Source organism: Bos indicus, chromosome 29 (assembly GCF_029378745.1).
Source record: "Bos indicus isolate NIAB-ARS_2022 breed Sahiwal x Tharparkar chromosome 29, NIAB-ARS_B.indTharparkar_mat_pri_1.0, whole genome shotgun sequence".
NCBI lineage: Eukaryota > Metazoa > Chordata > Mammalia > Artiodactyla > Bovidae > Bos > Bos indicus.
The window spans coordinates 17580959-17607749 of NC_091788.1; the positions used below are offsets into that span (position 1 = coordinate 17580959).

The 26791-nt window shown below is 47.8% G+C and overlaps 1 protein-coding gene across 2 annotated transcripts in view; it reads left to right on the plus strand.

Moving 5' to 3' along the window:
* Positions 1-26791, plus strand: part of TENM4 (teneurin transmembrane protein 4) — a 3327204-nt gene that overhangs the window by 3173186 nt on the left and 127227 nt on the right. For both annotated transcript variants that reach the window (XM_070782510.1, XM_070782511.1), the window contains one exon: positions 19263-19448. In XM_070782510.1, the coding sequence (XP_070638611.1) occupies positions 19263-19448 (186 nt within the window). The remainder of the gene's footprint in view (positions 1-19262; positions 19449-26791) is intronic.

Consider the following 26791-nt stretch of genomic DNA (forward strand, 5'->3'; position numbering starts at 1 on the left):
GAGTTCAAACACCGGCCCTTCTGCCTACTGGTTGTAACTTTGGGCAGGTGGCTTCACCCCTGCAAGCTGTAAAATGGGGATAACGAGAGTACCTACCTCGTGGGGTTAGTATTTGGGAGATCATTATTCAGAGGATTATTTAAGGTAATGCATACAAGCACTTAGCACATGATATTGGCTCAGTTAAGGTCAGCTATGTTACGGGTATGATTAAAACACGCGGTGGTGAGAGCCCTCGATATTAATGAGGCAAGATGAAATGTGGCCTTTCAGAAACGCGGATGACAGTTTCTAAATCTCTGACCTATAACTGACTAAAACAGTGTCATGATTGCCACGAGGCTGGGGATTTAAAAGATGACTTCAGATTTCCCCTCTTCCCTTGAAGTAGTGATAACAATTTGTTTGTTGAGTGCTTCACAGCATGCCAAGATCACTCTGTCTTTCTCTTTTTCACACACACACCCCCCCACGGAAGCAGCAATAGCTGGTGAGGCAGAGTAAGGTGTGGTATGGTCCCCATCCTCACACTGAGGCTTAGCAACTTACGTGAGGCGCCCAGCGGGAGCTGGGAGTCCAAGCCCAGCCTGGCCCCTGCTGCCCAGCACCCCACACCGCTTCCCACGGCTGCCACTTCCTGACAGACGCTGGTTTGAAGGCTAGTGAAACTGATGTTGCCAGTGGTTCTCTCTCCCTTCTGTCCCAGCCGTACATGCCTGGGCTCCATCCTGGCTCTGCACATGGTAACTGCCTGACCTTAGCAAGGGACTTGACTTTTTTTTTTTCCTTTGACCATGCTGTGCAGCATGAGGGATCTTATTTCCCTGACCAGGGATCAAACCGGCACGTGCTACAATGGAAGTACAGAGTCTTAAGCAGTGGGCCGCTGGAAAAGGACTTGACATGCCTGTCACTCCCTTAGAAAAGATGGAGATAGTACCATACCTGCCTCGGAGGGCCATGTGGGGATGAAGCTGTGCAGTGCAGGCGCGCACAAGAACAGTGCCTGCAGAGGGGGCACTTCACGCCGCCGCCTCCCTCCCTTCCACCAGCACTTCCACCGAGTGGAAGCTGTTTGAAAACGATGGAGTTTGGGCCCTACAACTAAACAGGGCAGGCCTCACTAAGAGGATGCCCCATGACCGAGGGACTGCCTTCGTTGTGCTCAGGGAGTTGGCCACAGGGCCGTGAATAGGCACTGAACTTTGTTTCAAGGGACCTGGTCCCCCCTAGTTGAGTGGCTTCAGGAAGTCGCTTCACCTCCCTGACCCTAAGTTTCCTTTTAGGTAAATTACCTATGAGCTTATTGTACAGATTAAGTGAGAAAACGCAGGGCAAATGGTTAGCACATGGTTGGCACAACTCAGACCCCCGACAAGGGTAGCTCAAGTCACGCCATTTGTGTTATTTGCAAGGCCACATAGGCACTGCCCGGAGCCCTTCCGTCAGGAGCCGCAGGCCGGGAGACGCATCCTGAAGGACTGGCTCTAGGTGGTGGGGCTGGCAGAAGTGAGCCCCCGCTGTTTGGCCCCCCGAGGAAGGAGAACCCATCTTGTGCCTGAGATGAGTGTCTTGCCTGTTTGGCACAGAGAACAGGATTTAACGAAAGCAGCTTAAATCAACACGCCCTGCACTCAGCAACCAGCCTGTAGTGTAATGTGAGCTGACAAGTTTCCCAGCACTTCAGTTAGGTTTGTGGAAACAGTGAAGTCAGATTTTATACAAGTGTTTACTCAGGCCCCTGGGTTCTCAGCAGCTTGGCTTGCCATTTCATCTCAGAAATTCACCCTTAAATCCTGCCTCATTGCTGTGGTCTTCCCTCCTGACAAACCATATAAGATAACTGTTTAAATCGATCCCTGTGGCCTAGAAGAGGACAAGTTATATGTCCCAGCCCCTACCCCCAACACACCTCCGCCCTGAACTCTGGGCCCAGTGGGACTTCACTGCCTCAGTCTTTGGGAGCAGTTGTTCTGATGGTTGTGGCGATGATGGTGTTGATGGAGGTGTTAGTGGTGGTGATGGTGATGATGGTGTTGATGGAGGTGTTGGTGGTTATGGCAGTGGTTGTGATGGTGGTGATGGTGATGATGAGGATGGTAATGATGAGGTTAGTGATGATTATGTGATGATGATTCCTACTGCTATTGTGTTACAAATGGGAAAGAGCTGGAGAGAGGAAATGACTTGCTCAGAGTAACTCAGCTAATCCATGGCAGAGTTTGAGTTAAGTGTAGGCCCTCTAAGTCCTCAGCTCTTACGTCAAGCCTTATTTCTATCCAAAGAGGTTTCTTTGCAATTAATCTTGTCTTTTCCCCTGAGAAGCCACAGGATGAAGCATTAATTAAAGAGTCATTGGTTTACTAATGCTCACCATTTACCAGCTGCTGAATTAAGTGCTTTTCAACCATGATTTTGGTTAAGGTTCATAAGAACCCTCTGATGTCAGTGCAGTAGTTCCATTTTCCAGATAAGGAACCTGAAGCTCAGAACTGAGTTAAATTCCTTACCAGCACCCCCTCATTTGCAAGTGGTACGGTACAGATTCAACCCAGATCCGGCTCCAGGGCCTCTCCTAAGCTCCTCTGTGTGCTGAGAGATGTATTATACATGCGCCTCTATTGCTAAACCGTCTGCCCTGTGAAGGCAAGGTCTGTGGTTCTCGCTTGTGCACAGCCTGACAGCCAATAGGTTCTAGTGCTTGCTGAATGAGTGACTCATGCAGGGAATTATCAAAGAAGAGTGAGGAGTTTCCTCTCAAGGCTCTGCCCAAGGAGATCCCAGCACACTACCAGCCAGACAGTCTAATCCCTTCGACGAGAGCTCCACCACCACCCCCACCCGCCGACCCCACCAACACACACACATTACACTCGGCAAGGCTAAAATCAAGTCCCTGAGCCCCTTTTCACTTTCCAGACCTAGCTCACGTTCATCTCACTCATGTGCAGGGCCAGCCAGGCAGAACCCATCCTGGACAAGAATGGCATCATCTGACCTCCTTCCAGCCCTCTTCCCCAGGGAGCAGCCCTGCAGGGCTGGATGCCTCCTCAGCTTTGCATAAAGGGGTACAGTGAGCAGCCCCGCTGAGCAGAAGGACTCCCTCCCTACCCTACCCCACCCCCAAGTGCTTTAGTTGGCTTTTCAGCCTCTTGGCTCAGAGCTGCTTCCTAAAAGGGGAGGAATTTAACCTCTTTTGAGATGGTCCTTGAAATTGGAAAAGCCTACCTTTCTTTCGGAGCCTAACAGCTCCTAAGGAAGATTTCAGGCTCTGCGGCATTTTCCAGAATATCATTTCCGATTCGATCCCTTAAACCCATCACTTGCCCCTTCGCTGGCTCTCCCTCGTGTCTTCCTTCCCCGACACCCCAGCCCAGTCATCTCAGTCCTCAGCCTCATAAATTCATTCCTCATTTCCACTGCTCTGTGGGCTCACTCCAATCTTGTCTTCCATAAATGACTTTTATTTGAGAGGGCCTTCTCGCTACATTTTATTCCTTTGGGTTGCTGGCTCATAGAAGCCGTACATGGCAGAGATTCGGATTGTAAAATGCTCATGCTGGTGGTTTATGATTCTTACCATTTCATTGCAATTGAGTTTCATAGAATAACAGGTGGGGATCTTTTAGAGATTCAGTGGTACGGATTTGGCGGTAGCATGTACACTCAGAAAGAATTGCATGGGATTTGGAGTGGGACCAAGCTAGATTTTTAAGATCCAGCTTATCCAAAGAATATGGCTAATGATACCTGCCTTTCAGGGCTGTTTTTCAAATTAGCTTTAATTTGTATATATAAAAAGCTGGCATGGTGGCTGGCACTCAGTGCTCAATAAATAAAGTATTAATGTATATTTTTAGAATGCATGATTAAAGCTAAATTAGCCAAATAGTCCTTTGACACTAACTGTTGAAGTCTGAGGAAAGTTTATATGCTGAAGGTTTGGAGCCAAACCTTGATTGGAGTCTATAGGACCTTGAACACCTCTCTTTCTCAGAAGCTTGGTTTCCTTGTGGTTTCTGAAACTGTCTACCCTCGGCTTCCCCCAGCCCCTGCCCCACTCTGATCATCAAGTCTAAACAAGGAGTCGCTAAGATGCCAACACATTTATCCCCAAACCCCAGCACAAGGGCGCCAGAGTGCTAGCATTGGGCTCTGCCTAGGGACTGGGCCGAGAGAGGAGCACAGCCCCCGCAGAGCATCCCAGCAGAGCTCCAATGGACGCCCACTGCTGAGAGGCACACTCGTCCGCTCCATCCTCTCGCGGCCCTTCCTGGCCTCCCCGAGTGCTGGGCCTCAAGGATCCGCACTCCTCAGGCCCTGCACTCGTGCTGGGCCTAGGCATCAAGGCTCAGCCTTCCTCAGGCCATTCAGGAGGCAGTACCTAGATATACGGCGTTAAGACCTCTGACCAACATGTGTGCGGCGGGGTTGGGGCACACAAGGGCAGGCATGTGCACCTGGGAAGGTCCTCCCCAAGATGGAGATTTGTAAGCCAGATGGCAGAGGGGACCAAAGCAGGGCTCCTGCTGGCAAATGAGAGGAGGCCTGTGCAGGCAGGGGGAGCAGCCTGTGCAGAAGCACAGACTGGTCCTTCCTCTCCTGACTGGAGACTAGGAGCCCTGGGGGTAGACGGTGAAGTGAGGCCAGAGAGGTAGGCAGGGTCCCATTCACGGAGTCCACTGAATGTCTTGCTGTGAATCTCAGTTTGAAAACTGTTTCAGTTCCCAATGAAGATTTTCCTTGCAGACTCCACATCAAGACTCTTTCTCGAACTCTGTCAGTGCAACTTAGCCTAGGTCCTACTTCAACTCACAGGGACTTTCTAGAATTCAAACTCAGAGCCTCTGAGTTTCAAATTTCTTCTCTAATACTGTCCTCCCCTACCAAAAAGATAAGCAAAACAGAAAGCATAATTAATAACAATAGTGACCAGATAGATACAGATCAGAAAAGCTCTGTTACCAAATTAAGTCACAGTCAACAGTAAAATAAGCCCAATGCTTTAAAAAAAAAAATAAGCTGAAAGTAGCAACAGAGTTAAAAAAAAAAAAACAAATAAAGCTCTAAACATAGCAGTTGCATTAGTGCTAAATTTTGAAAAAGGTAATTCAATTTTATTTACGAGGCAAACTATAATTACGTTTAGATTTGAGGGAACAGAATTTAATTCTTATTAATGACAGAAAGACTGAGTGAAATGCTTTAATGCCAGAGAAATTGTCTTCTGTTCATGGATGGGAGAGAAAATTAGATTCAGTGTTGAGCATTCTCCCCAGTTACAAGTCTCATTTGTGTAGCAGGAATTGTTCCCTCTCTGAGACGCATCAGCTTCTCAGCCTAGAAAGCACAGCACTGACATCCAATTAAACATCCAAAGGAAATGATCGGGCTGGGCTATTTCTGTATAGGTATGTTATAGGAGGGGAAACCCAAGGTTAGAATTTCACCCAAGGAATCGTATCCGTTGAGACTTGACATTTCCCGTGCCCCTTCCCAACAGTCTAAAATTGAAGTTCAGAATAGTAAATATTCAAGAGACTGCCAGTGAAGCAGAGAAAGCAGAGGGTATGTTGGAAGGAGGCAGAGAAGAGCCCACCAGTCGTCTGGGAAGTAGTGTGGATGCTGAGACACAAGGAGATGGTCGGTTCCTAAAATTTAACCAAAGACTGGGAAATTGGGCCCGAAGAGGTGTGCTGCTAAATACTGCCAGAGGTAAAGGTTGATAAACCGGAAGCTGGCAGCTTAGTAATTTAGTAGAATTTTTCCCAACAGCCCGGGAACATTTTTGTTCACAGTTGGAGCTCTTCAGTATCCAAATATAAGCCCTCCTGAAATTGGGCTTCAGAATTAGGTTTCGGTTCGGATGCCCAAGCTGATAACCTTGTACAGAATCTCTGGCTGTCTTCCTAAATCAAACTGCTGGTATGGTAATTTGTAATTTTAAAATATTGACTATTCTTTGAATGGAAATTTTATTTACATTTTACAGAGCTTCTCCATGTATGTGCTTCATGATTTATTCCAACAACAAATACATAAGCCTCTGACATTGCAGATGGTGTTATTCTCTGGAAACCAGGGTTCAGGGAGCTTGAGTGACTTTCCCAAAGGCACTTTGGAGAAAAAAAGGATTCAGATCCAGACTTCTCTGGGTTCAGAGCCCACGCTTATCCCCTGCATAACTCTACCGTTGGCTGTTACCAAGGTTGACTCAGACGGTAAAGAATCTGCCTGCAATGTAGAAGACCTGGGTTTGATCTCTAGGTCAGGAAGATCCCCTGAAGAAGGAAATGGCAACCCACTCCAGTATTCTTGCCTGGGAAATCCCATGGCCATGGAGACCGTCAGGCTACAGTTTATAGGGTTGCAAAGAGTTGAACATGACTGAGTGACTAACACTTTCTCCTTTCTTCGAAGATTTACACTGATACTGTCTGAGGATCATGTATCAGGTTGACAAGGTGCCACTTCATTTGGTGACACTGTATAAATTGGATCATGACCAGTGCGGACCTGGTGATACTACCAGGGTTCAGGAAAAGAGCAGTTGCTTTCAGCTGGAGTGATCAGGGTGGCTTCTTGGAGGAAGTGAGATTTAAGTTGGGTATGGAGGTTAGATTTGAGTTGACAGAGATGGAAGAAAGGCTAGCACTTTGCAGCAGCCCATTGTGGAAGTAAAGATTTACAGCAGGTACATAGATGAGACAGATCGTGGCTTTTTCTAGGAAAGAGAAGTGGTTTGGAGTAGCTTGCTGCCGCTTTTTTATCACAGTATCATGTCTAACTCCTGTGACCCCGTGGACTGCAGCCCGCCAGGCTTCTCTGTTCATCGGACTTCCTGGGCAAGAATACTGGAGTGGGTTGCCATTTGCTTCTCCAGGGGATCTTCCCAACCCAGGGATTGAACCTGCATCTCCTGCATTGGCAGGCAGATTCTTTACCACTGAGCCACCCGGGAAGCTGAAACTTGGAGTAGCTAGCTTAGGATGTTTGTGACAGCAGTGAGAGGAGTCAGAGGTGAGGAAGTTAGCAGGCATCAGATCATGAATGGCCTTGAAAGAGTTTAGATTTCGTCTGTCAGTGGAAGCCACTGGGACGTTCCAGGCAGATCTGCAACACGGTCAGGTTTGGCTTTAGCATGCTTTCTCTAATTTTGGCATGCAGTTGGAGGTGCCTAGGGGATTTCCAGGAGGAGATGATCAGGACAGAGTTAGATGGATGAGCACATGACTGGATGGAGAGGCAGGCCTTCACAAAAGGGTGTCAGGGCTGGAGGTCTCAACACCAGATGTCTCTCAGGTTACCTACTTGGGCCGTTTTACGTGGGCATTGTTTCAGCCCCAGCTAAAAAAAACCACACCCCAGTCACCGTTTTTGGCTTCTCTGCTCTCCAGTCCTGGCTTGTTATCCTTCAGCTAAGTCAGACTATCTGAAGTCCTCCCCTGTGCTAGCTTTAGACTCCCCTAATCAGGAAGCCAGATACCCTCCAATTACGATGAGTAGTGGTGGCTTCCTACTTCCTGTGATAGGTGCTTCACAAAGCTTGAAATTCTGGTCCTGGGAGAATAGATTGGAGACTGCTCTGCACTGACATACTGGAATCCACTTTTCTGCTTGGTTTGAGAGCTTCCCGAGCTCCTTGAGTGAGGTGAAAGGCCATGTGGTCTCCAAGGCTCGTTAGCTTCCTGCCATCTAGACCTGAGGAGCCGAGGTGCGGCTTGGAGCCGCTCTGCCTCTGCCGTGACAGGCACAGGAGAGTGACTTGGCTTTGGCCTCAATGTCAAAAGGAGACTAATTACTGTGAAGGAGTCCGACGCCCTTTTCCTGTGCCTCCCTCCCTTCTGGCTGCTTCCTGAAACCTGCACTGAGACTTAAAAAGCCATCTGCCCAATTTTGTGGAGGAGGGAAAGAGGGAGAGAGATGCTATATTTAAGCCAAGTCATTCAAAATGCAGGGATTTCTGGCCTGTGGAAGAGAAGGTTAAATTGTAGCCTACTGTGTGCCAGGCATGGTGGCCAGCTTTCTGCCCATTTATACACCTAGATAGACTTGAGTTCCTTGAAGTAATTTAATACCATTTCTGAATCCCCAGCATTGAAGGATGCCTGTCATATAGTAGATGCTCAATATATTTTCAGTTTTCAGATTCTGTCTTTATTGCTGTCTTAGAAATGACAAAAAATAAGACTTAGCTATGTGCAATGTTTGTTTCCCAGCACTGGGAAGTATCAGAGCTGGCTTTTATACCCAGCTTGCCTAAATCAAGGCCTCTGTCCTATGCAAAATCACAGGGCCTTGAATTGTTACGTGGAGTACCCTGCCTCAGGGCACTGGAACCTGATGGATGCAGTCTAAGGATACATTTTCTATATGAGACTCAGTGTGGGATGCAGAGACTAATCTGACGATGGGAGGGTTCTGGAGGTAAGACAGGTAGACTGATAACCCTGATAAAGAAAGGTTTGCATAGAGTGCTTTGGGAAGGCAGGAGATGAAGCCCCTTCCAGCTGGGAAATGGGAAGGTGGCTTCAAGGAAGAGGTAGCCTTGGAACCCGGTTCAACATGTGAAGACTGGGGGAAAGGAGCACCTGGATCATGAAAGCAGCCTGTCCAGAGGCACAGAGGAGAGGCCACAGAGGGCTGAGCCCACCCCCTCTTTTAGGCATTTGTCTGGCTGGCCCCATACCTGAGCATTTCCTAAGGCAGCCATCAAGCTCTTGCTCAAGTACCAGCCTACATGTCACTCTGCCCTTCTGTATTTGGCCCATGTTGTCCACGGGATGGTTAGAGGATCTCTAAGATGCCTTCTCCTTCCAAGGAGTAAGCGTCTTTTAATTTCATGGCTGCAATCATCATCTGCAGTGATTTTGCTATGCTATGCCAAGTCACTTCAGTCGTGTCCGACTCTGTGCGACCCCAGAGACGGCAGCCCACTAGGCTCCCCCGTCCCTGGGATTCTCCAGGCAAGGACACTGGAGTGGGTTGCCATTTCCTTCTCCAATGCATGAAAGTGAAAAGTGAAAGGGAGCCCCCCAAAAATAAGTCTGACACTGTTTCCACTGTTGCCCCATCTATTTGCCATAAAGTGATGGGACCAGATGCCATGATCTTAGTTTTCCGAATGTTGAGCTTTAAGCCAACTTTTTCACTCTCCTCTTTCACTTTCATCAAGAGGCTTTTTAGTTCTTCTTCATTTTCTGCCATAAGGGTGGTATCATCTGCATATCTGAGGTTATTGATATTTCTCCCGGCAATCTTGATTCCAGCTTGTGCTTCTTCCAGCCCAGCGTTTCTCATGATGTACTCTGCATGTAAGTTAAATAAGCAAGGTGACAATATACAGCCTTGACGTACTCCTTTTCCTATTTGGAACCAGTCTGTTGTTCCATGTCCAGTTCTAACTGTTGCTTCCTGACCTGCATATAGGTTTCTCAAGAGGCAGGTCAGGTGGTCTGGTATTCCCATCTCTTTCAGAATTTTCCACAGTTTATTGTGATCCACACAGTCAAAGGCTTTGGCATAGTCAATAAAACAGAAATAGATGTTTTTGAACTGTGGTGTTGGAGAAGACTCTTGAGAGTCCCTTGGACTGCAAGGAGATCCAACCAGTCCATTCTAAAGGAGATCAGCCCTGGGATTTCTTTGGAAGGAATGATGTGAAAGCTGAAACTCCAGTACTTTGGCCACCTCATTCGAAGAGTTGACTCATTGGAAAAGACTCTGATGCTGGGAGGGATTGGGGGCAGGAGGAGAAGGGGACGACAGAGGCTGAGATGGCTGGATGGCATCACTGACTCGATGGACATGAGTTTGAGTGAACTCCGGGAGATGATGATGGACAGGGAGGCCTGGCATGCTGCGATTCACGGGGTCGCAAAGAGTCGGACATGACTGAGCGACTGAACTGAACTGAACTGAAGATGCCTTCTCATGCTCTGACCGTGAAAACCGCCCTTCTAAGTTTTCCTCCTCTTTTTCTCTCTTACCCCTAAACCCCCCTGAAGGCAATTCCCTGGCCACGTCCAAGCCACTTCTTGCCCAGCATCTCCTGGCTCACCCTCCTTCCCGTCTGTTTCCCCCTTGGTCCTTCATCTCCAGCTGCCTTCTTCCATCACTCTCAGCTCCCCATGTCTGCACCTGTCTTCCACATCCTCCTAGCAAAACCCAGGGTTAGTCCAGCTACTCACTGTCCCTGATCTTATGGCCAGGCCTCAGAGTGCTGCAACCCAAATCACATCATGCTCACGCTCTTTAGCCTCTCCTGAGCCCTTCCAGCTGCAGTTCATCCTGTACTTTGTGAGTTCTTGTGCTCAGTCCCCAAGGGGCTCTTTCAAATGTCCATATCTCTCCATCAGCATCCTGCTCAGTGGAGGGTCCTCCTTCACTGAGAATCCCGAGGCCATGGATTAAGGCTCTCTCATCATCCTTGCCTGTGCCCCACACAGGTCTCTGTTGCTCACCTCTCCCGAGGGCACGAGGCACAGGAAGCCTGTCCTCCTGATTAGGCTCCACGTCCAGTCCTCTCCAGTTCTTGAGAGGCACCTCAGTTGCCTACACCCTCCCCTTGCTTTCCCCAGTATCTTCAAACTTCACCCCTTTCCCCTGGCTCTTCTAGAACATAAACATAAAATAGTTGCCATATTCAGAACTTGCCTGTAGCTCAGACGGTGAAGAATCTGCCTGCAATGCAGGAGACCCGGGTTCAATCCCTGGGTCAGGAAGATCCTCTGGAGGAGGGAATGGCAGTCCTCTCCAGTATTCTTATCTGGAGAATCCCATGGACAGAGGAGCCTGGCAGACTACAGTCCATGGGGTTGCAAAGTCAGACACGACTGAGCAACTAACACTACTGCTGCTCTGCAAAAGGTGTGCGTGACATTAGGCGCATTACATGATGTTCGTTTCAGTCCCACTTGAGCGTGAGATGTTGGTGTCTCTATTTTGCGGATGAGAAAGCTGAGGCACAGAAAGTTGGAGTAACTTGCCCATGTCACACAATAGATGGATGGGTGGATAGGTGAACGGATGGATGGATGGAAGATGGATGGATGAATGGGCAGTTAGATGGCCTGTTGACTGAATAGCTGATTGGATGATGGGTAGATGGACAGTTGGATGGGCTAATGGACAGGCAGATAGATGAATGGAGGTTGAAAAGACAGATAGAGAGACAAACGAAAGGAAGAGTACTGAACACAATGTAAACATTGAGTCAGGGTGAAAAAGGAGACTCAGATTCTGATTTCAGAGATTCGCTAGTCTAGCTAGGGTGATGATATAATACATAATTAATAAGGACATATGTCACATTACATCTGAGGTTTTACCTAAACCAGATCCCGCTGCTTACAGACCAAAAGAGTTGTGTTAATCATAGTCACCTTTCATTCTAGCTAACTGCCTCTGAGCAAGTCACTTAATTTCTCCAAGCTGTTTGCTCAGTGATGATAAGGGAGTACAAATATAACTGCAGGGGTGTTGTGAGAATTTAGTGAGATGCTATTTGTGTGCCATCAACAGTGGTTCTATAATTTGCCCTTATTTTTTGCCCCAAATGCTGTTTAGTGTGGGGACACACTTAAAGTATCCAAGGACTTCATGAGAAATTCCCTAAGGAATTTTCAAGGACCAGGATTTCAGACAAATTCCCCAAACTGTGCACTAACCCAGATGAGCTAGTGATGCAACGGAAAGTCCTAGTGGAAACCATTTAAAATTCAGTTCAGTTCAGTTCATCTCAGTCGCTCAGTCATGTCCAGCTCTCTGCGACCCCATGGACTGCAGCACGCCAGGCCTCCCTGTCCATCACCAACTCCCAGAGCTTGCTCAAACTCATGTCCATCGAGTCAGTGATGCCATTTAAAATTATTTAACGCTTACTAAAATTTCTTGAGATCACTCTAAGAAACTCAGATCCTAAGCAGAATAGAACAGTTCTCGCTATTATCCCTTTTAATGCCACATACAGACTTATTACAGTCTTCCCGAGAGGTCACAGCTCTACTTTCACATCCCTGGAATTTAAAGACAGCTTCACCTACATCTGTTCCTTGCTCAGGAAGAAGGCGCACAGATCATTGCATGAGGTCCCCTCTATCTCCCACTTTTGTCAATTTTGAGCATCTTTCCAAGTGGAAGAAATTTTACAGGAAAATTATATATAAGTCTCTCCCTTTGGAGGAAAGACACAGTCTCCCTTGCCAGTTATTTTAATGAAGAGGATTGTAAAGTAAATCCAGACAAATTAAAACATAGCTGTGATAGGTCCCAGGCTTTGTCCAGGTTCATATGGGGATTAACATTTAATGAGAGGAGCCTGGGGCAGCCTTTCTCTCATGTATACAGTTTGGAGCACAGTTAACCAACAGCCAAACCATATATATTTCCCAACCTCTTCATCATGTGTCCACCTGCTTCTGCATCATAGAAAGGGGATGGGTGTGGGCATTGGTGTGAAGGAAGATGTGAGTGAGCGTGTAAAAACTGAGACACTTTAAGGTTGCAAGCTCCAGTCGGATGTTGGAGAAGATAAGTTTCTAAGTTAAATACAAAGGAGACTGAACCCCTGTGTGACTATATTTAACCAAGTAAATTTGATACAATATGGTGCTGAGGTAGAGTTGAGCCAACTGATATAACATCTCTTCCATGAGTTTTTTTTTTTTTTTTATTCATCTGTTCTTTCAGCAAATATTTATTGAAAGCACATGCTGTGCCAGGTCTGGTGCCTGCTGCCAGGGACCGAAGATTGAATAAATGCTAGAGCCTGCTGGCAGGCGGGCTTCCAGTCTAAAGAGGAGATAGACACAGATGCCAGTGAGGCAGGGCACAGGCCAGGTGGGGAAGGGGAGGTGCTCTGGGTGTGGCTTTTCCCAGCAGAAAAGCTAAGGTGTTCTTGGGCCTGACCTGGTTTGTCCCCAAGGCCCTGCACAGTTGAGTCAAGAGCTTTACAGACTTGGAATGAGAACTTTGGGACAGTTAGGGATTTCCACCTGATTTCAAGAGGAAGCCGAGTGACACGCATAGATGGTTTTGAAGGCTGTTTTGTCTTGGCTGGCGGTGCTGTGCTGTGTAACTTCACACCCAAAGTTTGAGGCCCCTGCTAGAGACTGGTTTGCTGTTGAGGGAGGTGCACCCCTTCCAGGCGACTCAGAGCTGACTGATACTGGGTGTCTGGTTGACTTTGTTCAATCGCTAAGTCATATCTGACTGTTTGCAACTCCATGGACTGCAGCTCACCAGGCTCCTTTGTCCCTCACTGTCTCCCAAAGTTTACTGAGATTCATGTCCATTGAGTCAGTGACACTATCTCACCATCTCATTCTCTGCCATCTTCTTCTCCTCCTGCCTTCAATCTTTCCCAGCATCAAGGTCTTTTCCAATGAGTCAGCTCTTCACATCAGGTGGCCAAAGTATTAGAGCTTCAGCTTCAGCATCAGTCCTTCCAATGAATATTCAGGACTGATTTCCTTTAGGATGGACTGGTTTGATCGCCTCGCTGTCCAAGGGACTCTCAAGAGTCTTCTCCAGCACCCCAAATCAAAAGCATCAATTTTTCAGTACTCAGCCTTCTTTATGGTCCGACTCTCACAATTGTACATGACTACTGGAAAAACAGGACACCTTTGGGTCCCCATCAGTCAGTTGTGTGCATAACAGAATGTACATGGCACAGTTTACAGAGCACATGTCATAACAAGTTACACATTTGCCCTTTCCTTCCATTATCACTCACTCAGTAGGGGACCATTACTGCTCTCCCCATTTAGGGGGAGATATATGATGCATAGAGATTAAGCAGTTCTCCCAAGGACTCCACGAGAACCCAAGGAGACTGGGCAGCCGAAGTCTGAACCCAAGTCTACTCTGTGGATTGTGTACCCTATAGTACATCAAAGGATTCCACCAGGCCCCAGTCTTCCAGCATTTTGTCAGAAAGTACTGATGTGAATCACGTGACTGTCCCCTAGCCTTTATCACATGCTTGCTTGTGTCAGATACGTTACATAAGTCAGAATTCACATCTGAACCGCATTGCACCACACCCCGTTTCCTTTCTTATATGAATATGTGTGTGCGGTTTATATCCTGACTGTGTGCCAGGCTCCACGCTAGAAGCTTCACTTCCATTCATCTTAACTCATTTAACTGCATTAGGTTACACGCATCTGCCATGCTAGGATGTCACTTCTTAGAGTCAGGAAAGAGCCGTGTCTGTCATGCTCACCATGGGATCCCCCAGTGCCCGCTGGGAGCAAAGAAATTCGGCAAACAAGTCTCTGCAGTAGTCAGTGTCATCCACAGTTTACAACTGAGGAAACTTGAGCTGTAGGAGCTCTGACCGGACGTTCACAGAGTGCCACTTACATTATGTAAAAGGTGCAGGAGAGCTCAAAGCACATTCTTTCGCATCATTCTGTTTGGTTTTCACCAACCACTCCGGGAAGTTACATCTGCTTTAATGCCAAAGCAGAATCGAAAAAGGAAAAACAAAGCAGTTCCTTTTATTTCAAGGAGAAAAAAATAATAATAATTGAGGAATATAAAAGCATAACAACGGGCCTGCCTCTTGTGGCTGAACGAGAAAGTAGTCTCAGGCTTCCGCTCCCTCCACGAGGCAGCGCGTCTCCTGCACTCAGGCGGGAAGTGCATCTTCAGAAGAGAACCTCAGACCGACAGACTGTGTTGCACCCCATAAACATCACGGTCACCCCGTTCAGGCCCCTTCCATTAAAATGTGCAAGAGCTCACAGCCCAGCTTGTAAAAGGACTGATGGAGGGGTACCCAGCCACCAGGCAACCTCAGCTTCGTGCCAGGGCAGCATGTCTCGTGTAAACTGGTGGTAAACGGATGTTTACCATTTTGTTTGGAGGGACAGCCCTGCGGTCTCTAGAGGAGAAAAGTAGGCTCGACTGATGGGGGAAACTCTGTGTAAAGAATCTCATTGCATTTCACACACAGCCAGGGTCGGTCTGACCTGAAACATAATGAAGGATAAGCAACAAGACCAGAAACAGGGGCACATCTTCTGGAAGAACCAGAAGGTTCGCTTGGAGGAGAGCCCGCCCCTGTCCAGTCTGGGACCACATCTGTGAAACGTCTGTCCTGCAGTGGTGTGCTGAGGATTGTCAGAATGAGGCGAAAGGACCAGAGAACACTCGACCTTGTCGAATCCCTTATGTGCTCTGGGTCTCAGGAGCCTCACCTCTTGGAAGGATAATAGCCAAGTGTTCACACAGCATTGCTGTGATAGTTAATTGAGGAACTGTACGTGAAAAGGGCTTTGTGAACTGTGAAACCTGATTTAAGTGCTACGGTATTAAGCAGAAGTGACTTTCCCCCACATTATCTCATTTGATCTAACACCAGGCCTATAAGATTGGTGAAGTGGGAGTTATTTATCCTCATTTTACAGAAATGAAATCGAGATTTAGTGAACTGCGTAACTGGCACCTTGAAGATTACCCCGCCAGTAAGGGACAAAGCCAAGAACAGATCCCGAATCTGTCTGATCCTAAGATCCAGGATTCTTTATTCATTGCACATAAGCAGAAAGGTGCCGAAGTGAGTAACAGCTGTAAATCACTCAGATGATCGTAGCAATCAGTTTGTGCTTTCTCTGCTCAGCGATCTCCTGGGGGCAGAGACTGTGTCCTATCAAGCTCTGTGTTCCTAGCACCAGGCACAGTCTCTGGCACAAAGCAGGCAGGCGTGGACTAAATCAGGATAAACTGTACATCAGTTTATCAGGGCTGTGTCCCCTCTGGAGTGGGTGCTGTCACCATTCCCATTTTGCAGAGGAAGGAAGTGAAGCTCAGAGCAATTGAATCTGCTGTCTAAGATTCCACAGTGGGCAGAACCAAGCTTTGGAGTCATACCTGATCCCAAGTCTTTAGGTCTTTCATGCACACTGCCTCCAGGTTAATTAGTAAAAGAATGAACTAACCAATAGTGAGGACCTGAAGTGAGACCCTCAAATGCTGGGGAAGACCTGCCTCTTCTGCTCTCAACCCTGTGACCTCCAAGTGCCCCACGACCCCCAGCACCGAGACTATGAACCTCAAGTGCCCCACGGCCCCCAACACCAAGGCTCTGGCCCATGCAGTCTGTCCTCTCCAGGCTCACACCTCAGTGAATAGAAGCGTTGTTTGCAGCTTAGTTTCACACCATAAACTGCCGCCTGGGAGATGCGCTAAGTAAACCCAAATGAAGGCTAAGCTGACCTTCCCTCAAGCTCTCAGGTGGAGGTCTCAGGTGGAGGTCTCTGAGTACGGGCCCGCCTCCAGAGGCACCTGGGTGGATGTCCTTGTAGCGCTGTGCCGTAGGGCTAGAAATTTCAGACTCGAGACATGGGGAGGCCCAGGGACCCGAGACTGTTGGTCTTCATCTTAAGGGAAGTCCAGCACGCTGTCCATGGGAGCGAGAAGGGAAGGAAGCTTGAAGAACACCTTGAGAAATCCCCCTTCCTGGAGGGCTGCTGGCTGTCCTGACACTGCTCCACAGCCGCACCCTCACTCAGGGAGTTTTCACAGCAGACAGACAGGCCTGGACTGACTGACAGCCAGGCTGAGCAGGGTGTACCTGAATTGTTTTATATTCTTTGGCACCAGTAACCACAGGCACTCATGGATTTGTTATCCAACAAACCTTAATTAAGGGTCTTTCTGTGCCAAGAACCATGCTGGGTATCAGGCCCAGAGGCGATCAGAATTCATCCAGCCTCAGGGTGTCCTGTGTCTGACTGTGACACACACAGAAATGGAAGAGCAGTCTACCATGTCATCTGGAAAGGCATCGAAGCAAGACAGCCGCTGCTGGGTGAATCGTGGGCGACTTCTCAGAGGAGGAGGGGCCCAGCCCTGGGGATGGATGATGCTGTGCAACATGGAGGATGTTTACATCGGAGACTCCCAGGTCTCAGTTGCCATCTGGTTCCCCCTGCAGTTGATGAGGGAGCTGACACCCAGAGATGACAGGTGACCTCCCCAAGGTCACGCAGCAGATCAGTGGCTGAGCAGGCATGAACCTTGCAAACCCAGTCCTTGGACATCCAGTGACATCCATCACTGTCCTGAGAAATCTTTTTTGAGTTAGTGATCTTGCCACACCATTTCTCATTATCCACTTCTACTGGCCCTGATGGGCAGTAGAAATGCTGAGAGGCAGCATCACCAGCAAAGTCAAGGAACCTGACCAGGGTCACAGAGCTTCTGCTCCTGAACCTGGCGTAGAGACCAAATCCCCTGGCTCCAGGTCAGGGCTCTTTCCTCACATTTCCCAGCAGCCTCTCTCTCCTCTGGGTAGCCAAGAAACCTGGCGTGGTACCGTAGGCACGCCCTCCCTGTCTAGCTAGTTTGCTGGCCAAGATGTCAGGTGTAGGAACACCTCAGATACGGACACTCTTACTATTGTTTTCTTTTTTTAACTCTTGGGTATTTTTCAGTTCAGTTCGGTCACTCAGTCATGTCCAATTCTCTGCAACCCCATGGACTGCAGCACACCAGGCTTCCCTGTCCATCACCAACTCCCAGAGCTTGCTCAGACTCACGTCCATCGAGTCAGTAATGCCATCCAACCATCTCATCCTCTGTTGTCCCCTTCTCCTCCTGCCTTCAATCTTTCCCAGTACCAGGGTCTTTTCCAGTGTGTCAGCTCTTCACATCAGGTGGCCAAAGTATTGGAGTTTCGGCTTCAGCATCAGTCCTTCCAGTGAATATTCAGGACTGATTTGCTTTAGGATGGACTGGTTTGATCTCCTTGCAGTCCAAGGGATTCTCAAGAGTCTTCTCCAACACCACAGTTCAAAAGCATCAATTCTTCGGCGCTCAACTTTGCTTATGGTCTAGCTCTCACATGCATACATGACTACTGGAAAAACCATAGCTTTGACTAGACAGACCTTTGTCAGTAATGTCTCTGCTTCTTAATATGTTGTCTAGATTGGTCATAGCTTTTCTTCCAAGGAGCAGGCATCTTTTAATTTCATGGCTGCAGTCACCATCTGCAGTGATTTTGGAGCCCAAGAAGTTAAAGTCTCTCATTGTTTCCATTGTTTCCCCATCTATTTGCCATGAAGTGATGGGAACAGATGCCATAATCTTCATTTTTGAATGTTGAATTTTAAGCCAGCTTTTTCACTCTCCTTTTCACTTGAACATTTTAGCCATTGCCTCGTAGATTAAGATGAAAGTTCTGAGCCTCTGAGATCTAATTTTATTTTCTTTCCTTTTTCAAAAGTGCTTAAACTGTTAGTAACTTTGAAATCAGAAGTACAGCTTGGAAGGGGTAATAGGCAAATGCAACTTGATGTGGGTGTCAATCAGTCTAATTGGAAAGAAATTTAAGGTGTTGGGATTTTCTTTTGAAGAACATTGGGCCACAAGGCACAGAATCTAATTAGAGTCTCCATTCACAGCCCTGGCCAAGAGCATCAAGGGCCCCAGTTGTTCAACCGGTTTCCTAAAAAGCAGTTGTTTTCAGAGCCTCCACAGCCTCTGCCTGCATAACCGTGAAGATGTCACTGGCCCCAAGCCCGAGGGGCTTGTGAATCAGGTCGTGTGTGTGTGTGTTGCACTATCTCACAATCGGGCCTTTGTGAAGGGCTGGGCAACTCCACTCTGGCTGTGAAGTACCCCCACCCCCAAGCCAGTATTGCTTTGAATGGGAAAGGCCATTTCGATGGCACTTGGAGTTGGGGTGAACCCATGAGCAAGAGGACAAAGCATAAACCCAGCAAAAGCCCAGAACAGCCACCCAGAATTACCCCCATGGGGTGCTGGAGGGCCAACCTCCCTTTCATCCCATCTCAGTTAGAGTCAAGGCTGGAGTGAAACACAAGCCCAGAACCCCTCACACACCCCAGCCAAACCCACAAGCACTTGACTTGGCAATCAGGGACTCATCCTCGCTTTGTTTTCACACGTAACTGGGTTTTAATTAAATCTGACTTTCCCGTCACATCTGTTCCAAAGGCCGGTCCCTTTTGGAAGCGGCAAGCACAAAAGTGGGGACAGGCTGGCCACCGGGAAAAGCAAAGAGAGGAGAGGCCTGCAAGCCATCCTGTTTTGATGAGGAGGGGGGCTGGGGACAGGCCTCCGCAGGGAGAATTATTCTTTCAGGGGGTCCTTGTCCGCAGGGATTAGCCCTGAGCCTTTGGAACCCTGACAGCTCATGGAGCCCTGCGGAGGGGAGCCGAGTGTGACCCTTGTTCCCCAGAAAAGCTTGCTCAGTGCCTGTTTTCTCTCCCCCCGCCCCACAGAGATCTGTGCTGCCGACTGCGGGGGCCATGGCGTCTGCGTGGGGGGCACGTGCCGCTGCGAGGACGGCTGGATGGGGGCGGCCTGCGACCAGCGCGCCTGCCACCCGCGCTGCGCGGAGCACGGAACCTGCCGTGACGGCAAGTGCGAGTGCAGCCCGGGCTGGAACGGCGAGCACTGCACCATCGGTACGCGGGCCGGGCCGGGCCTCCCCGGGGGCTGCACGCTGCCTGCGTCTGCCGGGCACTCTGGGGGGCCCCCATTGCATGCGGGAGCTGGGCCGAAAGTCCTTTCATCCGACGACATTATGGTCGGCGTGTCCTAGACAGCAGTTGGATTTGAATTCACAGTCGGGGGATTCAGAACCTTTTCCCTCCCAACCTGCATTTCCTGGGTCTCAACCAGCTGGTAGCATACCTTGAGGCTCGCCCTGCCCAGGCCAAATGGATGACCGCTTTGTGTTACGGAGCTGGGGTTGAAGAATGAGGCAGATGACTCTACCACTGAGCAACTGTGAGCAAGGTCTAAGTGTCTCTGGGAGCCTCAGTTTGCTCACCTATGAAATGGGGGCAAGCATGCACGTAAAGAGCTTAGCACAGGCTGGCACATCGTACTGCTTATTACATGTAGCCCATTCAATCAAATTTATGGTCTGGTTGGGAGGTCTTGGTTCTAGCACTGACCCCTCCCCACCACGGCCTCCTAGGCCTGTACTCCCAGAGAGGCCTGGAGTCCTGGAGGAAGCTTCCCGCAGGTCCCAGGCCACATCTGCAGCCCATTAGGCCTGGGGTCCTCCCCCTCACTCCTGTCCTCGGCTTCCGTCCTGTCTGCCTTTGTCTCCTTTCCCCTCTCCAGGGGGTTCCTCAGCACCAGCCCCTGCTGAAGCAGCACTGTTTGCAGCTTTTAAAACAAGCTGATCACTCCATTCCCTTCTTTCTGCCTTTCCTGCTGGTTTTGTTGATTTTAAACACAGCCAGACGTTTGCTTGGTTTATTATCCTGGAATGAACACTCACCAAAACGTCTTTATTGAATCAACTGGTTTGTGTATGTATGTTTCAACTTCTTCCCCTTCCATGTTTTTTTTTTTGTGTGTGTGTGTGTGTTTTTTTTTTAAAGAAAGGATCTGTGATCAGATGGTGAGCACATGGCTTTAGGAGGCAGGACGCTGGCTGCCTCTCCAGCTCTGAAAGTCCCCTCCTGAGTCTTACAGAAACTGGGAGGCAAGCCCCAAAGATTTTGAGGGATGAAGGAATTTTGAACAAATGGAGCTCCCTCTTATTTCATGGTTTTTTTTTTTTTTTTTTTTTTTTTACAGCTTCATTCCTTCTGTTTTATAGCCTGAAATTAGTTTTTATTGATCATGTCTGCCCCCACCCCATCGTTCTGTTTATAAATGGGTCTGGAATGCCTTATACTTATTAACATCAATAATAATGGCTTCTGATATTTGAGTATTTACAGTGTGGCCAGTTCTGTGCTAAGGGCTTTGACTGCATCATTTCATACACCCAGCCGTCACCCCATGCAGGCACGTGTATTATCCCCTTCTTTCAGGGACCCGAGGCCTACAGTCACTTAACCGTTAAGAAGTAGAATGGGAACTTGAGGCTTGGTTTTCTGAGCCACAGTGAAAGCCTGGGTTTTTTGCAGAGGCCTCCAGCTCTTGTCCTTCCCAGAGGCTGGGGCCCTCCTGTTCCAGTGGCGCTCAGAGTCCCACGGTTAGTTTGCCAGCCAGTGCTCTTACCAGCGCGCAAAGCTGCTCCCACCACCGCCAGCAGCCCGGCCTGCTTTTCCATAGCAGAATGTGCCGCGCTACCACCCTATGCGCCTCTGGGTGGCTTCTTTCTGTCAGAGTCATCCTATCTCATGATAGCCCTGGACACCCCCTGAAAGAGAAGCGGCCCGAGTCACTCAGGAGGGCCGCCCGCTTCTTTAAACTCGGCTCCCCCTTCACCTTCGCTTTTCTGCATGACTAAGGACAGGCTGACCTCTTAGGCTCCCAGCCCAGAACGGGACCCGTGCTTATTAAAACCAAAATCAGAGCCCAGAAAGACCCTTCTGTTTTCTCTCACTTGCTTACAGAGTCCTCAGCTCACCCCACCAAGTTGCACAGGGTTTATGGATGTCAGACTTTTATAAGATTAAAGTATCTCATCTGAGTCAAATGACGAGGGATTTGGGGAAAGTCTCCCCTCGTCCAGTCACAGGTGATTCATGGCAGGGCTTGGGGGCAAGCGGTGCTCTGTCTAGCGTCTCGTGGATGATCATCAGCCCGCCTTGAAGAGCATCCCTTTGTTTGGATGCCAAGAAGTCAAAGCAGGCCCTCCCATCTCCCCTGCACACCCGGCTGTCACTCTGTAAGAGCAAATTCCACCTTGGGATTGCAGATGCTGTTTCCCCTCCAGATAAGAAATACATCAAGGTAAAAGTGCACACGATTCAAGAGGAAGGTTGACAGTCATAAATACCAGAAAATGTCACAGGACATTGAAGAAGCAATGGGCTAGTCATAGTGGCTCAGATGAAAGGACTTTGGCCCGGAATTCTATTACCTGTCATTGTGTGGTGAGCGTTTCCTTTGTCCCTGTCTTGTCTCCCCGCATGGCAGCTTGCCCTCTGTGCGTCTCGCCTGTGGCCAGCTGCATTCCTGCCAGAAACTCAACACCGTAGTGCCAAAGGAACCCTCCAGTAACCTTGTCGGTAGAAGGGAAGGGGCTGCGAGATACAAAGGAGGGAAACAATGGTGGTGCCTTCTTTTTTCTTTTCAGAACAGAAATGAGAAGGAGAAGCCTCTCTTTAATCTTTAATGGCAGCAAGAAGCACTTTCTTCTATTTCTAGGGAACTACACTCCCTGTGAGGATCATTTAGGAAAAGCAAAAACTTACTGCTGCGAAGTTAGAAATTCAAAATGTTAAATTTTCTCTTGTAATCAGGCTTCCTTATTATATGAGGGTTGATTATAGTTCAGCTAGTTCCTATGTTACAATGTGGTTTTGTCTTATACAAGAGAAAATGCCAGAACCCACAATGCTGATTCAGACACCTCCATGCAGTGGGCGCCAGAGAGAGCAGAGCTGTTTATTTGCACACCCCTGCCTTCCATAAACAGGAAAGAATGACTTGATTATCTAATAACCAGCGTAAAAGAGTTTAGACAAGCCTGAACTCCTTGTGACAAGTCCCCAGCATAAGAACCTTCTTAACCCAGTGACATTTCCCAGAGTAGATTATATAGCAGGAATTAAGTATCTCCTTTTGGAGATCTGGGTACACCTTTTCTTTTATGGAAACTACTAGATTTTTTTTTTAATAAAATAGATTAGTTTCAGAATGAAAGGAAATTTGGCAGTGGCATCCTCTTTAATGACTATATTCTTGTCAGAAAACAAGAATATTTTGAATCTTAATTCTTTATGTTAGGAATTATCCATCTCTTTGCATCTTCAAGAAAGGTCTTGGTGAAGAAGCACCGTGGGCAGACCGCATGGTCGCTGGGGGCTTCAGTTTCTCCATCTACAAATCACAGATCTCAGGATGCAGGGGGCTGGGGGAGGCCTGCAGGGACACTGATATTCCAGCCCCTCCTCCACTGCCCACAGACCTACACATCCAGCATCACCTGCTCCTAAAAATAAAAAGAGGTATTTTCCTTTTCACTCTCACTTACTTGTTTCTAACACACCCTAGTGTAAAGGGAACCCAGTTTCCCTAGTCCAGAAGTTAAGGTAGGATGCGACATGGATTCATTTCTCAAGTATGTGGTCAAGACAGAGTCATCAAAAACATATTTTTGGACATCTTTTCCAAGAATTTTATGGATCTTTTAAGTCTGGGGCTTGACCTCCTATTTCATTAGAGAAAGCTGAAAATCATAGCTAAATTTAAGAAGGTGTTTAATTTTTCCTATTTCTTTGAAAACATCAACATTTTGGATCACTTCTGTGATGGTTACTTTATTCATTTCCCTTGACTATAAAGTCCCAAAACACATATGGGAAATGCTAGCTTCTGATTACATTTGTAAAATTCCAACCTTGACCCCAAAGCTGTGATTGTTCAAAATGCCAGATATACAGAATTATTTACTAGGCTTCAGGAGAGCTGTCCAGTCCTATAAATCCTGATTCTTAAACAAATCCTCCTCTGGGAGTAAAGATCAAAATAATACTGTGATGATGCAATTACTGGAGTGAACAAAGCCAGACTTCACAATGCAGAGGAATTATAAAGGAAGGCCACACAATCTTCTGGAGTCCTTTGTCCATTTTTTAATGTTCGCTCTTGAGTTTCTTTTGTGTTATCAGACAGTCCTCAAGCAAGAGGACTCACAAGCATTCATAAGATTTCTGCATCTGTGAGATAATCCTGTGCTTACAGTTCAGTCGCTCAGTCATGTCCGACTCTTTGCGACCCCGTGAACTACAGCATGCCAGGCTTCCCTGTCCATTACCAACTCCCAGAGCTTGCTCAAACTCATGTCCATCGAGTCAATGATGCCATCCAACCATCTCATCCTCTGTCATCCCCTTCTCCTCCTGCCTTCTGCCTCCTCAAAGGCGTGCTCTCACATCAGGACCCAGGAGTTGCAGGACAAATGCTGACAAGGAGAAAGAGGACATGGACAGGGATCTGCCCCCACATTGTCAGCAGAGGAGCTTGATTAGTTGATGCTCCTGGGAGCTCTCAGCCCACACGTGATAGGAGTGGGAAACTGGAGACCAATTAGTGAGCTCTGTGAGTCCCTCTCAGGGCAGGTGCCATGGGCTACTTACTCCTCACTGATCCTTTATCCAAAGAGAGAAGAGCATTAACGTATCCAAGAACTTAACAAGAGTATCTCTTGGATGATCTGTCATCCATCTGAAAGAAGTTCAGATGACTGTAACCACCCCAGTTGTCATCACCTATCACAGTGATCCTTGTTTCATCTGACCTAACACGTACCCACAATACAACTGTTAGAGTCAGCTGAGGCTCCTGGAGGATAAGAGTGAAGAAGCTTCTTGCCATGTTCTTCACAGCCTTTGATAAGGGGCCCCAAAGCTTATTGGGATTATCTCAAGAGAAATGTTTAGAAACTTCCATTGGTACAAGCAAGCAAAGGAAAGAAGCTTTCATGTCACAGGTCATAGAAATACTAAAGAGAACTAAGACCTCACAGACTTCCCGCCTGTCAAAGGCCCAGAACTTGTTTTATAAATAACTGTGTGCTTCCACGGTTTCCAGTTTTTTTGCATAGTGACAGGAATATAGCAGAAGCTTGAGAATCGTGTACAATGTTGAAAAGACAATCATCGTCCGAGAGGAAACTGATTCTACTCCCATCGTCTTCATCCTAAAATCTGGAAGAAAAAGATGAAGGAATTTGGGGAAGCCCTGAATCCACCATCCATAGTGCAAGCCTAGGGACTTGACATCATATTTTCTTACAGTTAGTGCTTTAAAATCACAATGAAATTTTAATTAACTCTTTTCAAGGGCATAGGCGCCAAGATTTTCAAACAGTAGAAGAAACAACAGCGTGGACTTCTGCACAAGCCTTTTATAAGTAAATGACATTGGACTTCAAAGACCCAGTTACCACTTTCATTTTTAGTAGAGTCAAGAAAGCTCTGTTCTGCATCCCTTGGACTTGGTGTTGACTGGCTGTTATCAGCATTTGGATTCACAGTGTGGCTTGAGGTCTCTATCTCTGTAGGGAAGGAATCTCAGGATTTGTGGAGCCCACTTTTGCCTCCTGAAACCCACAATGTTGATTGCAACCTAAGTCTGCCTCTGTCACTTACACCGGCTGCCATTCCTGCCTGTATCTAAGAAATTAGTAAGCATTTGTTCAAGGTACTAAAAACACGCTTAATAGAGAACTTTATTACGAAATAGTTCTTATAAATGAAATGACGTTAGAAGAGAGAACAAGAGCTCTCTGAGGTCAGCCCCTGAACTTGGGGAGATTAGTCTGCAGAGTGGATATAATCTTGACTCATCACCAGAGCCACAACATCACCATTGAGTTTGGAGACAACATTTTTCATGGTCTGAGAGCTCCCTCCACATGGATGCTGCACAGCTCTATAGCCATTTGGATCCCAACAGTGGTGTCTCATCCAGCTGAGTCATCCTTGCCAGCCCTATGAGAGAAGTCTAGGCTCATTCCATCTCGTCTGTAGCTGGGTTCAGAGTTATGACCAGAATATATGATTAGGACCCTTCACAGAACTCTGCAGATCAGAAAGCTAAGAACACCAGCTGAGCCAAGAAATCCTGTATGTTATGGCTCTCTAATGGCGTATCCCGGGAGATGACCTCTAAGCAATTTCGGGTCACTTTGCAAACTTAGATGAACAAACTTGACTAAGAAGAAGGTTGCAGAAGCACCAAACATCAAGAAAGAGTTCGCCTTCTCCAGAGGAGCTTCCTGGGCTTGTTTTTCCATGCGGGTTGATCCTGTTTTTCACCGTCTGTCCGTCCACAGTTTTGTTTGTTCGGTCCTGCGTAATACACCACTCCCCTTCGCATTTCCTCCTGACATCCTGTGAGCTCATGGACTCTGCAGGATCTTTGAGAATGAAGGGGGAAGAACACAGACCCCTTTAAACTCCTCTTCCCAATTTTCCACTTGGCTCTGCAGCCTCTGGGAGTGTATTTCATCTTGAAGCACAGACCACAAGGAGGCCTGAACTAAGAACATAGCCTTTCATCCACGAGCCTTTAGAGGCAAATATATATTGATGAACAGCAACAGTATCTGTCCTGTCCAGAGGATTGAAAACATAAAATTTATGCCTTTTTTTTTATGAAGAGAGTAAGAATGTTCTCACAGTTTATAGAACCCTAGGGCTTCCAGATAAGGCCTCACCACTGCAGTTGAGCCCTCTCTTATGGACTTCTGGTTCACGTGTGAAATCAAGCTAAGTGTGGGGGCCAGCCTGGCTGAAAACATCCGCCCTTCAGGAGGTGGCCGTCTCCCCAAGTTTCTTGGGAGCACTTGTGAGGGAGCTGTAGAGAGGGAGATGTGAGGGAAGCCCCTCCAAAGACTGTGACCACAGCCTAATGGGGAAGGTGAGATATTGTGACTGATGCGTGCTGGGGATGAAGAGGTCTGCCCTGCTCCAGACACACAGCCAGGCATCCACATATATGCACAGCAGGCTTATTTCAGAGCCTCGTTGGACACCCATCCTCACCAATAGGCTTCCTTGGTAGCTCAGACAGTAAAGAATCTGCCAGCAATGCAGGAGACTCGGGTTCAGTCCCTGAGTAGGGTAGATCCCCTGGAGAAGGGCATAGAACTCACTTCAGCATTCTTGACTGGAGAATTCCATGGACAGAGGAGCCTGGTGGGCTACAGTCCGTGAGGTTGCAAAGAACCGGACACAGCTGAGCAACTAACATTTAACACACTCACAAATAAGCAAAACCTCAGATTGCCAAATGATTCACTGCTTGAATATAACCCCCCAGTGGTGCTGTATGATTGTAACAATGGCGTATGTGTTGGAAAACAAAGCATACATCATTCTAAATACCT